Source organism: Kogia breviceps, chromosome 14 (assembly GCF_026419965.1).
Source record: "Kogia breviceps isolate mKogBre1 chromosome 14, mKogBre1 haplotype 1, whole genome shotgun sequence".
NCBI lineage: Eukaryota > Metazoa > Chordata > Mammalia > Artiodactyla > Physeteridae > Kogia > Kogia breviceps.
Window position 1 is genome coordinate 35795877 of NC_081323.1, and position 13470 is coordinate 35809346.

The window sequence follows — 13470 nt, forward strand, 5'->3', positions numbered from 1 at the left end:
TGTCATGAGTGGATGTTGAATTTTATCAAGTACTTATTCTATATCTGTTGAAATGATCTTACAAAGCAAGTCTAGTTTGTATCACAAAATACTACATGTTTGCTGGATTTAGTGTCTGCTTAAAATGAACAAACTGAAAATGAGAAATTTTTATTTGGGGGACTTGAGGACTCTTATTTCTACAGCCTACTAACCAGTTACACTAGGTGAAATATGGTTTGGTTTTTAGATAAAGCTTCCTGCTGTCAGTGATGTTGCTTCTAAAAATTACACCTATTACTGTACGGAGATCTCTGGGTTTCGTTTTGAGTTCTGGTAATCCACAATCAGTGTACAGATGACAAGTGTTATCCCAGAGCATTGGTGGCTCGGTTCTCCTTTCCTGGGGGGATATCTGTGCCCTATACTCCTGTTTAGGGAAAGAAAAGCACTGTTGTATATTTGAACTCTTTTTTCTCTTTTTTAGCTGATGTATATGTAATTATACATTACTTTCAGAAAAAATTCCTTCTTTGTAATATTCACTTATCCCATCCAGACTATTATTATTCCATTCATACCCATAGTCATCTCAGTAATATTTTTTTACTTTCTTTAGTTTCTATATATTTATTGATAGATACCTTGCATTTTTGTTATAAACAAAATTTTTAAAATAAAATAGTATAAACAGATTGTTGCTTTGATAGTCTTATAATTTTTAACGCTTCTATGTTGGTTTGTTGTGCCAGGTATAAAAGAAAAGAAGAAATCAACAAAATTTGCAAATGATGGCACATCTCCAGAGGAACAAGCTGAACTGGAAAGACAAAAGGTAGAACATGGTCATGGTTACATGCTTAGTGGATAATTGATATGTACAGTTCAAGTGAAGTTATCCATATGTTTCCAGTATCCCTAATTAAAAAAAATAACGGATTTTAGTTATGAATTTATAAATAAGAATTTCAGCAGCATATTTTTAAATGTCATCTTTTTACCAAATTTCTCCAACTAGTATCCAGCTAGTACAAAGTTAAAATTTACCTCAAACCCAAGGCATGTCCCTTTGTGATTAAGAGGAAAATATCTTACTATTAAAAACCCTTACTGTGACTGAGACAAAAAAAAAATAGTACTATTAAAACCTTAAAATAATAATGCCATAAGTTTTAATTCAATCTGATCTGTAATACAGGGTTTGCTTCATGGCTTGTTCAATGCTCATTTCTCTCTTTTTATTATTTGAAAATAACATAAATTTAGTGTACAAAATTTGTCTTTCTTGGAAGTGTAGTGAACTTTATGCTTCAGTGCCTCCAAAGATCCATGGCACAGAGTAATATGTATTTTTGCTGAGACAGGAATTGGAGTCAACAATGTTCACAAGACTGATGTTCATAGCACTGTCTAGGAGGGAGCCTGACTGGTCACCTAAACTCTGCATTTTAACGCATGTTTTACTGCATATGCAGTCATGTTCACAGAGTTAAGGAGCAAAAGAAAACCTTTCTTTTGTAGAAAATGGCTCTAAAAATAAAGCCAACTGCAGGTACCAGTGGTGGAAGGGAGACATAATTAAAGCAGTCTAAAGTGGTAATGGAGGAAGATTAACAGGAATCTCATAGCACACTCTGTATTTTCTCTAGTGTACATGGTTGTTTACTTGATTCTTGAAGGTTTACATTTAATCCCATGGTCAGTAGAAAATACCTATTTAGTGGAAACAAGCATTATATTAGATTACAGAAACAAATATTAAGATCCTGCCTTCATAGAAATGTGTCAACATTGAAAAAGTAAAGGCCAAAAAAAAGAAAAAGAAAAAGAATTCCTTGTTCCTAAGGCACGTTCGGAAAGTCTAGTTTGTATCACAAAATACTACATGTTTGCTGGATTTAGTGTCTGCTTAAAAAGAACAAACTGAAAATGAGAAATTTTTATTTGGGGGACTTGAGGACTCTTATTTCTACAGCCTACTAACCAGTTACACTAGGTGAAATATGGTTTGGTTTTTAGATAAAGCTTCCTGCTGTCAGTGATGTTGCTTCTAAAAATTACACCTATTACTGTACGGAGATCTCTGGGTTTTGTTTTGAGTTCTGGTAATCCACAATCAGTGTACAGATGACAGGTGTTATCCCAGAGCATTGGTGGCTTGGTTCTCCTTTCCTGGGGGGATATCTGTGCCCTATACTCCTGTTTAGGGAAAGAAAAGCACTGTTGTATATTTGAACTCTTTTTTCTCTCCACAGGCTGAAATGGCTTTGCTCGTGATGGATGAGGAGGAAGAGAGCAAGAAACACTTCAATTACAACAAGATTGTGGAGCACCAGAATCTGAGCAAAAAGAAGAAAAAACAGCTTATGAAGAAGAAGGAATTATTGGAGGATGACTTTGAGGTAACCAGGGACAAAAGTCATTATCTTTTTAAAGCTGGTGTTAAATCTAAAGTCAGCTCTGGAGATAAAAATTGAGCATCTTAGGAAGGGCCCATAGTGGAGCCAAAGCTACCATCTTTCAGTCCAACACAGCCAGTTCATCCCTGGGGTGTTTCTTTGGTTGAGCACCAGGTGATGTAGTTGGCTTCTATTTTGGTAGCCATGTTGCACCAAAATATGTAGCTTTTAGTGTTAGAATCACATGCACTGTGATGCTCACACTGAGAAAGTTCTGCATCATTAAGCCTGACTGAGAAATAGCAGGTTCACATCACATCGTGTCACACTCTGTGTGCAAGGGCCAGTGCAGTAGGCTGTGCTTTTTTTTTTTTTTTTTTTTTTTTTGTGATATGCGGGCCTCTCACTGTTGTGGCCTCTCCCGTTGCGAAGCACAGGCTCCGGACGCGCAGGCTCAGCGGCCATGGCTCACGGGCCCAGCCGCTCCGCGGCATGTGGGATCTTCCCGGACCGGGGCACGAACCCGTGTTCCCTGCATCGGCAGGCGGATTCTCAACCACTGCGCCACCAGGGAAGCCCGGCTGTGCTTTTTTAATTGCTATGTTTCTTGTTTCCATCGCTCCCTCTTTTCCCTCTTTTTCCTAAGTACATATTTCTAATGGCCACATAGTCCCCATGCATGAGTTTGAACCCTCTACAGAAAACCTACAACAGCTGTCAGGAACTATTTGATGACTTCCATCCATTAGCATGGAAGAATAGACCCAGAAGAAGATGGGAGAGATTTTGAAGTTGTTTAGAGAATTGAGAGGGGTGTACAGATAACTTCTAAGTAGCGTGGAGAGGGACTTTGAAACCACTGTGTAGCTCCGGTTTCTGTTAAGTCAGCTCCATGTGTGGTGCTGTTCCACTGAACTTTTTGGGGAATTGATTTTCTTATGAAAAGTTAAAAACAAATAATGATTTGTAGTCAGATCTTCTATTATGAGAACTGTCTCCACACACTAATCATCATGAATAAAAACATTTTTCATGAGTGTCGTGGTGGTGGTGGTAGTGGTATCACGTCTGTTGTCCTTACTATAACTAAGTAACTCTACAGTCCATCTCTGGGTGGACTCATTTTTCCCATGGGAATGATGGGTGGCAGTGAGTCGTGCTCCCTTTCTGTGCCTGGCAATACTTGAAGACCTGGCTGGAGTTAAGGATATACTCTTAACATGTAGGACCACAGTGTTTTTGTAGAAAGATAAAGGATATATTAGGGGCTTGTATCTGACCGGATCTTGGTCTCAGGGGTGCCATCTTTCCCATTTTAATCTTTAAATCCTTTGCTTTATGAATCACCCTCAGTAGCTGCTTATTTTAGCACGAAGGTTGAAAAAAAGTTTAATGTACTCAGAATGCAATGACTGCATAAAACTCCAGCAGGAGATACCATTGCTGGCTTAATTATCCCAGCCAGAAAGAGGTTTCACACTGTAAGTGTGGAGGAGCCTGCCTACTCCAGTGGTCACTCCTCCCCTCCTCCAGACGCTCGGTCTAAGTGGCTGGTGTCGTTCCAGGCCATTGTATACATAGACTACGTTAGTTCCCTTTCAAGGATATTGTCATTGTGTGATTAAAAACAGTGTGCCCTGCACATTGTGGTTCAGGAATAAACCTTAAAACTCCATTGAAGATCTGTGGGAGAACAGTTTTCTAATGAATCAATGGAAAATGCCCACGTTTGTATTTTATATAATCAACTCACTAACTTTTGAAATTTGGTCCCATTTCTGGGCCTTTTGGTTTACTAATTTTATTTATTTATGTTTTCCTTTTGGATTTGCAGGTCAATGTTAAGGATGCACGGTTTCAGGCAGTGTATACTTCCCACTTGTTCAATTTAGATCCTTCAGATCCTAATTTCAAGAAAACAAAAGCTATGGAAAAAATCCTTGAGGAGAAAGCCCGTCAGAGAGAACAAAAAGAACAAGAACTTACTCAGGCAATAAAGAAAAAAGAGAGTGAAATTCAGAAGGAATCACACAAGAGATCCATTGATCCTGCCTTGTCAATGTTGATTAAATCTGTAAAAAACAAAACAGAGCAGTTTCAAGCAAGAAAAAAGCAAAAAGTCAAATAGGTGTATGTTGTTTCTTTTTGGATTGAGAATGTATAAAGTATACAGAGGGATGGAAGGAATACTTATTGGGAACAGTGCTATACCTTTCAGGAAAATGAATAAAAACTGGCTGTTGTAAAATTTATTTTCCGTATATAACAGTTAGACCTAATTGTGTATGATTGATAGATTTTTACTGGGTATTTCCACAGATTAATCGTAATAAATCCAGATTATAGGATGTATAAAATTTTTATATTTATTACTCTGCTAGCTTTTTTAAAAGACTGTTTACAATTCTATGTAAAAAATAGAAGAGTGCCCAAGTTTTAAGTCTGAATAAGAGTTAGGAACAACTTGAAAATATGTATATACAATACATTAATTTATCTGGAAGCAGGAGGCAGATTTAGATACTTGTTTAAATAATTTATATTTCTAGCCATAATGAATAGAAACCAATAACTTTCTTTGTTGTTCGGTCATGTTTATTATAGTTTATTAATTTGTAAATTAAATTTTTTATTATTTTGTATAGCACTGAATTATTTTATTTTATTCACCTCCAGTAAACTACTCTCTGGAAAAATATCTGAAAAACTGACTCTTTAAGAGGACAACTCCATGGAAAGGCAATTCCAGGTTTGCATTGTTCATAATTATTTGAAATGTTCGTGAGCTCTGCAATGATTTTTATGTTTGTAGTAACAAAATTCTTCTGTCTGCCCTTCAGAGTTTTGGAATGCTTGGAAGGATGGGTATGCTGCTATAGAGTTTAAGGAATCTTAATTCTTTTAAAAATTAAATTAAAACACACCTTCAAAGCCTTAATACTCCTGGATTTCATCTGGTCTAGGTTTTGTAAACTATTAACTGACCACTTAGAAGAATTAGGTGTGCTGTATAAATAAATGAAAATAAAAACCAAAATAGTCACTTGGAATGAATGATAAATATGGTAGCTTCTGAAAGACAGTAGGAGTTTGGCCAGGTTTGTGGTTAATAGTAAACTTGACATTATTGGTACAAAATTTCAAGCCTGCCAACGTAGTATGTTTTCAAGAATAAAAGGATGTAAGACTCAATGATATCAAGATAATAAGGGCACATAAACAGTCTCTGAAAGGGGAAGGAAAAAGGAGGATATCTAAAATTGCTCATAATAACAGAAAAATGCAGAGTATTGTGTGGGGAATGGTGGGTTTTTTTTTTAACATCTTTATTGGAGTATAAATGGTGTGTTAGTTTCTGCTTTATAACAAAGTTAATCAGTTATACATATACATATGTTCCCATATCTGTTCCCTCTTGCGTGTTCTTATCATAAAATGCTAATAACATTGTTAGGTAATTCAGCCAAATAAAGCAGTATTTATGTACTCATCACTAGAAGATCATAAATCTTAATATATTTTTGAATGTAGTCTATAATTGTATAATTATTCATATTTCATTTTTATGCAAGGAAAAAAACTTTAAACTTCAATCACAGTGTGGGGATTACTCAGTTTGATTTTAAGATTCCTGTGAAACTTACTCTTCTGGTTTAATTGGTTTGGTTTGGTTTGGATTTTTGTTTTTGAGCCCTTTGTTGTTAAGTCACTGTATTTAATTGTAAATCTCATTTTACTAGTCAGGCACATGATTGATTATAACAAATAAATTGAGCATATAAGCTTTGCACAGCCCTGGCTCCTTTTCTCAAAGAATTGATATTTTTTAAGTAGGAAAAAAAATGAGAATTGCATTATCAGGTACTGCATTAAATAAACAATACACCAAGAACGTTAGGTTCTCAATAAATATAATAATTGCTGGTAGTAAAACTCAGGATAAAAAAAATGGCCACTAGGGGCTTCCCTGGTGGCGCAGTGGTTGGAAGTCCGCCTGCCAAGGCAGGGGACACAGGTTCGTGCCCCGGTCCGGGAAGATCCCACATGCTGCAGAGCAGCTGGGCCCGTGAGCCATGGCCGCTGAGCCTGCATGTCCGGAGCCTGTGCTCTGCAACGGGAGAGGCCACAACAGTGAGAGGCCCGCATACTGCAAAAAAATGGCCACTGTCAAAATTCAACAAACAATGTGAGGGTAGTTTGGGTGACTCTTAAGGTCACATTTATTTGGATTGTTTGTTGTTGGTATTCTTGATACCAAAACCGGATGAAGACAGTACAAGTGAAGAAAACCTACAGACTGTTATTTATTGTTAATATATAGAAATGAGATTGCTTCTGGAGAATTAATGTTTCACAAACTTAAGTATAAAAAACCTCAACAAAATATTAACAAATTGAATCTGACAACGTGTAGAAAGAAATATATACCATGGCCAAGGGGGTTTAATTCCAGGTATGCAAAACTGGTTCATCCACAATCAACCAACGTAATCCACTGTATTAACAGGCTAAAGAAGAAAAAGTATATGATCATATCAATTGATGAGAAAAAGTACTTGACAAAATCTAATATCCATTCATGATAAAAACAACTTTGGAATAGAGGGAAACTACTTAACTTGATAAAGAGCATGACAAAAACCCTACAATTAGCATACTTAGACCGAATGTTTGCCTAAGATTGAGAACAAGGCAAGGCTGTCTTTTAATTGTGTCTTATTTTCTGTATTCTGATCCTCTGACTACTGGGTGGGTCCTTGCTGTTCCTACAGAGACTGCCCCTCCCAGGACTGGCCAATTCCCAGAGTTAGTAAATAACTTGCACACAAGCATGCCTTTTGAATGCAAAGCAACAAATCCAGAGCTGGTACCTTCAGCCACCTCCCTTATTGGGCTTTCACACAGTGGGCCACTATCCTCGTGCCCTACCCTAGAGCCCACTGAAATTCAAGCTAGCCAATCCTAAACCTTCTTACCCTGCCTCACCCATCCCTTCCCAAAGAAGCCACAATAAAGCCCCTTGCCCACATTTTCCCCTGTTCTCTGCCTCCTCACCAAGCCCAGTGTTTCCCTGTGTGACCCCCTTCCGTGGCATGCTAGGGAATGTGAGTATAAAAAACTTCTTCCATCACAACAGTTATTTCCATGTCTTCGTATCTTACCATATCTGATTAATACAAATCCCAGTTACCCTTAAAACAATGTCCATGCTCACTACTCTGGAAGTTCTAACCACTGCAATAAAGCAATAAAAATAAAAAGCATACAGATTGAAAAGGAAGAAATAAAACTGATGGGGGCTTTCCTGGTGACGCAGTGTTTAAGAATCCACCTGCCAATGCATGGGACATGGGTTCCATCCCTGGCCCGGGAAGATCCCACATGCCGCAGAGCCACTAAGCCCGTGCACCACAACTACTGAGACTGCATGCCACAACTACTGAAGCCCGTGCACCTAGAGCTCCTGCTCTGCAACAAAAGAAGCCACCACAATAAGAAGCCCATGCACTGCAATGAAAAGTAGCCCTTGCTCACTGCAACTAGAGAAAGCCCGTGCACAGCAACGAAGAACCAACGCATCCAAAAATTTAAAATAAGTAAATAAACTTATTTTAAAAAAAAAACTGACCCTATTTGCTGATGACATGATTGTCTACATAGAGAATCCCAAGGAATCTACAAAAACAAAACCAAAAAAATCCTCAAACTAAATAAGGGAGTTCAGCAAGATCATAGGATACAATGTCAGCACATAAAAATCAATCACACCTCTATAGACTAACTATGAACACGTGGAAACTGAAATTAAAAACACAATTGTTCCAAAGAAAATAATATACTCGGGTAAAAACTTACCAAAACATGTACAGAGCTGGTATGCTGAAAATTACAAGATGCTGATGAAAGATGCTCTTTTTTTTTAATGTCTGAAGAGTCTGTGGTGATATCCCCTTTTTCATTCCTAATATTGGTGATGTGTGCCTTTGCTATTTATTTTTGGCTAATCTGGACAGAGGTTTATCAGTATCATTGAGCTTTTGATCTGTTGAACAACAAGCTTTTGATTTCCTTCATTGTTCTCTATCACTTTTCCATTTCCAATTCCTGCAGAAGTCTTCCCCCAGCTCTCCAGCAGCCAGATTCCTAGCATATCCCATTAGTGTGGCATCCAGTTGGCCACAGCTGCTCTCTCTCACGCGAGGTGTAGACCTCAATCCCAAGGGAGGAAGGGGCTCTTCCACATTTGCTCTTTATTTGAGTGCTGTGCCTCAGCCATAAGAATAGTGGCTGTAACCTACATTTGTGATTCCTGTGTTCTTTAGAGTTCTCTTTTTCCCTGAGTTACCCCCTTATTTGTCAATCCTGTTACTCTAATGCCCTGTTTCAATGATTAATTATTTAAACTTTCTTTGTTCAAATTGTTTCTCTTTAAAAAATATTTATTTATTTATTTGGTTACATTGGGTCTTAGTTGTGGCCTATGGGGTCTTTCGTTGTGGCGTGCAGGCTCTTCGTTGCAGTTTGAAGGCTTCTCTCTACTTGTGTCACTCAGGCTGCAGAGCACGCGTGCTCAGCAGTTGCAGCACGTGGGCTCTCTAGTTGTGGTGTGAGGGCTTAGTTGCCCCGCGGCATGTGGGATCTTAGTTCCCTGACTAAGAACTGATCCCTAGTTCCCTGCGTTGGAAGGCGGATTAACCACAGGGCCACCAGAGAAGACCCTGTTGAAATTGTTTCTGTCTCCTGATTGGATGCTGACACCCAAAGATATTGTGCAAAGGGAATCTACTCACCTGAACCATATTGGGTCCTGAATGATCTTTCTACTCCTTTTTTTTTTTTTTTTTTGGCCGCACCACGTGCCTTGTGGGACCTTAGTTCCCCGACCAGGGATTGAACCCTCGCCTAGTAGTGAAAAGCAAAAGCACGGAGTCCTCCTAACCACTGGACCCCCAGGGAATTCCCAATCCTCCTATTCCTAAATCTATATTCCCATGCTCATGAGGCCCAGCTGTCTCACTCTTCCAGATCATGCAGGTTCCCTTGAGTCCTGACCATTCTGGTTACCTATTACTTTATAACAAACCACCCCCAAACTTTGCAGCTTGCAACAACCACAATCATTTAGTTTTTCAAAACTATTCACTTTGCATAGGGCTCAGTGGGGAAGGCTCATACATGGCATTAGCTGAGAACTGGAGGATTTGCTTCCAAAATGCCTCCTTCATGTGACCTGCAAGTCAGTGCCAGCTGTTGACTGGGAAGCTGAGTTCCAAGGTGAGTGAGATGGAGATTCTATCACGTTCTATAATCTAGACTCAGATGTCACATAGTGTCACTCCTCGCATCCATACTAAATTAGTTAAGGCAGTCAAAAAGGTTTTCCCAGGTGAGGGGATATAAACTCCACCTCAATGGAGAATGGCAAAGTCCTGGAAAAGTCTGCATGTCCAGAAATATTGTTGCAGCCATCTTTGGAAGATGAGACCTGCTGCACAGGCCACTTAATGAAAATCTCCCCCACACATTAAAATATATATATATATTACAATTACAGTAAGTGCTCCATTCATTGAGATCTCCTAAATGAGTCTGTAGTCTTTGCAATCATAAGAGTATAAGTAACAGCCCAAATCAGAGAAAACTCTCCACCAGCAGCTGGACCATAGTAGACAGGATCATTAAGAAGGTCACACCAGGAGAAAGGTTATACATGCTCCTCGAGCGACTTTAAATGACTATGGATGAAACCAGTGGTTGTTTCCCAATATCTGTTCTTTCCATCTTCCATAGTAATAGAATCCTTTACTTGAACATAGGGCTTTCCAGAATAAGACAATTTTACCCATCCTCCCTTGCAGCCTGGTGTGGAAGCAAATTACAGCTTCTAGGGACCTTCCTTTGAAGTCATCAGACTAGCAAATTTTGCCTCTTACCTTCTTCCCTTCTTTCACCCGACTGCCTGGAATGCAGATGTAATGGCTTAAGTTCCAGCAGCCATCTTGGACCCGGAGGACAAAAGTCCATTATGTAGAAATAATGTTAAGTTCATTATGTAGAAATAATGTAGTCATAATAATAAAAATTATGTAGTAATAATAAATCCATTATGTATACGAGTACATAAAGGATGGTAAGCTGGAAGGAGCCAGAATCCCTGAAGACTTTGTAGAGTACAGCCACCATATAATCCATAGACTTTTTTTTGAGACATCTATGTGAAAGAAAAATAAAATACTACCTTGTTTAAGCCACTATTTTCTCAGGTCTCTGTTACTTGCTGTTCTACCTATATCCTAACACAAAGACGAATACAATGGTGTTGGGTTATAGTCTTTATGGACTATTTTGCCCTACTTTGCAGATCATTTCTCCATATTCTTAACGAAACTCTTGATATTTACATTATAGTCAGGGTGCTTGCAGCTTGAAAGTGCCAGAATAGGGTGCTTCATCATATAAGTTTCCCAGATTTCTGGATATGGACATGAGTCAAGAGAAGTGAGACAAACCCCTTAGAAGGCAACTGGGACTCTTTGTTCCACAAGCCCCATTGACATTAGAGTTACAAACTCTATATTCAGCATCTCTGGGTTCACATTATCACTTCCTTGAAAAGTTTATGAAAAAGGAGTTGCCAAGAGTAACCAGAATCAGACACATGGAAAAATGAAAAAGTGTGAATGAAAGTCTGTGCTCAGCCTGAAGTATGGATTCTGCATTACCCCAAAATTGCCAAAATGTGGAGATGAGAACTCCATGCTGTAGACAGTGCCAAAGCAAATAGACTAACAGATTATATTATGTTGAGGAAAGTTGTGAGAAATGCCAGCTTTGGGGTTATGAGCTGTTTCCATGAATTTTTAAAAATTGAGTCATTATCTTTCATACTACACATGCTCTTGTATTGAATAGCCAGTCGAGTTTTTAACCCTTTTTACTAATATCTGAAATTAAGGAGAAGTGTCTTTTCTTTTAGACCAGTAAGAAATAATATAATCCATCATATTTCAAAAAGTTCATCTGATGAATAAGGTAAGAAATAGCCAAAAAATTACACTAAATTTTAAAAATCTTTTTGGAAAAATCATTAAACTAAACCAAGAATTAGTTAGGAAAGAAAGACCTTTTAAGTTAGAAATGGAACAACTCTAAAAGATAGAAAAAGTTTAATCTGACAGCAGCTCATTATTTGTCAAAAGAGAAGCTCTGAAAACAATGATTTGATTTACGTATGTTCTTCCATTTGGATCTATTATAAATATTTGTTCTAGGACAATTTTAGGGTTCTTCTGGAGAGCTCCAGCGGTATCAGAAACCACCTAGGAATTGTTGTGTTTCTTCAGATTTCTTTGGATTCAACTGAACCTAAATTCTCCCATCCATTGCCTTAGGATTGTTGCAAGAAACATAAAACAATTCAAACTAATGTAAGCAAAAATTTTTTTTAATGTGAAGGCGGATTTTTCATTCCAAGGGCCCTGTGGGATCTCATAGCACTGAATCCAAAGGTGGAAAGCAATCAGTTCTCAGGAAGAGACTGAGAGCAGGAACTAGAGAATGTCATCAGAAACTCTCCTTCGTGCCTCTGTTTTCTTCTGTTCACCTTGTTTTACTCACAATGGTACCAACAGGCCTCTCTCCTTAGCCCACTGGGCAACTGGGATAAGATGACCCTGAGGCAGGAGATAGATGGGCTCCAGGTGAAGCATTTACAACTGGCTTCCTGTTTACATTTCTTGGGGGCAGGAAAAAGGTGGGCTTCAGGCCGGACACTTAAAACTAGCCTCCCGTTTGCATTTCCTGAGACAGGAGCTAGGTGGGCTGCAGGTTAGGCATTTACAATCAGCCTCCTGTTGTCTCCTGAGGACACTTTAAGATAACAGTCCTGGCAGGGACAGAGAGGGCCTAAACCCCATTGGAGTAAAGATCAGGAGGTCATAGATTTCCCACCCCTGGGGCAAGGGAGACACTGCACATGCGCAGAAAGGCCCCTTGTGGTCAAAAAGGAGGGGCACCACCCCAGAATAGGCGATGCCACGGCCCCCCATAGGCCTCTGGGCTGGAATCCGTCTTGGAAAAAAGTTGTGCACGCATGGTGGGGAGGGTCCTAGGGCAGGTCAGGTGTGGAAAAAGAAACCAGATAATTGGTTAAAAGTAAACCCGGAAGAACCGCTCTGTATAAATGACTTAACCGTCTCTTTGCTGTGCTCCTCATTAGGGAGGACGCCCACATCTTTCTCTCTGGTGTGCATCTCTGCCTTGTTTCTGTCTTAACAGTTTCTCTGTGTGCTCACCCACTTGTGCTGTGTCTGTAATAATAAACTTTGTGCCTGTTTTTACAGTTTTGACCTCCTTGAGAAATATATTTTTCAATGGGGGCAAGGCCCAGGGGAATTTTGCTTCTAGCCTCTAGCTCCTGGTGGACTGGCTGCTAGGATTCCTGGTTTTCATCCAGGCTACCCAGGGTCAATTCCTGAGCAGGGAACTAAGATCTCGCTTCACGCCATTGCCCACTGCTCTCTCCAAGGTCACCTCCACCAAAGTTTCCACATTTTAAGTTACAGGTCCATTTTTTATGTTATTAAAAGAAGAAAGTTTTGCCTTGTGTTCAAGATTCAGGAATGAATTTGGAATTTTTTATTGTGATACTATTAAAATAAAGATAAATTAAGTGTCTACATGATTATATAGAGTGCAGTATTAAGAATAGCTTAGTAAATTTACTTGTGAATATTATATACCAACCAAAACAATTTAAAAAAATGTTTTATACTATTATGAGTTACATGATAATGTAAAAGATGTTCCAAGCATTTGAAATAGCTAAACTACAAAGGATCCTTAATGTCTATAAATAGAGAGGAAAAGATTAAATCTATTGGCAATAGAAGAAGTTTTATCCTCTGTAAGTGAACAGTGATTTTGTGTTAAAAATCTGGGAAAATGTATTCACGTGGAATCTTTTTTTCTTTAACCTTTTCTTGATGGAAAGCAATAAAGTTCTAAACAGATATTCAGCATTTTTAAAGGAGGAACTTCTACGTCTGATCTTATTTTTCCAGGAGTTAAAAAAGGAACTTAGACTTTAAGA

At 38.6% G+C, this 13470-nt stretch overlaps 1 protein-coding gene across 4 annotated transcripts in view; it reads left to right on the forward strand.

The window, feature by feature from the left end:
* The window catches only part of ESF1 (ESF1 nucleolar pre-rRNA processing protein homolog), a 71859-nt gene extending 62206 nt beyond the window's left edge, over nucleotides 1-9653 (forward strand). For 2 of the 4 annotated variants that reach the window (XM_059038985.2, XM_067014199.1), the window contains exons 12-15: nucleotides 732-814; nucleotides 2235-2381; nucleotides 4213-4508; nucleotides 5055-6169. In XM_059038985.2, the coding sequence (XP_058894968.1) occupies nucleotides 732-814; nucleotides 2235-2381; nucleotides 4213-4506 (524 nt within the window). In that variant the 3' untranslated portion in view covers nucleotides 4507-4508; nucleotides 5055-6169. Of the gene's footprint in view, nucleotides 1-731; nucleotides 815-2234; nucleotides 2382-4212; nucleotides 4627-5054; nucleotides 6170-9531 lie in introns of those variants that run through there. The other 2 variants (XR_010836671.1, XM_059038984.2) reach the window with 2 other exon arrangements.
* Nucleotides 9654-13470: the final 3817 nt, after the last annotated feature.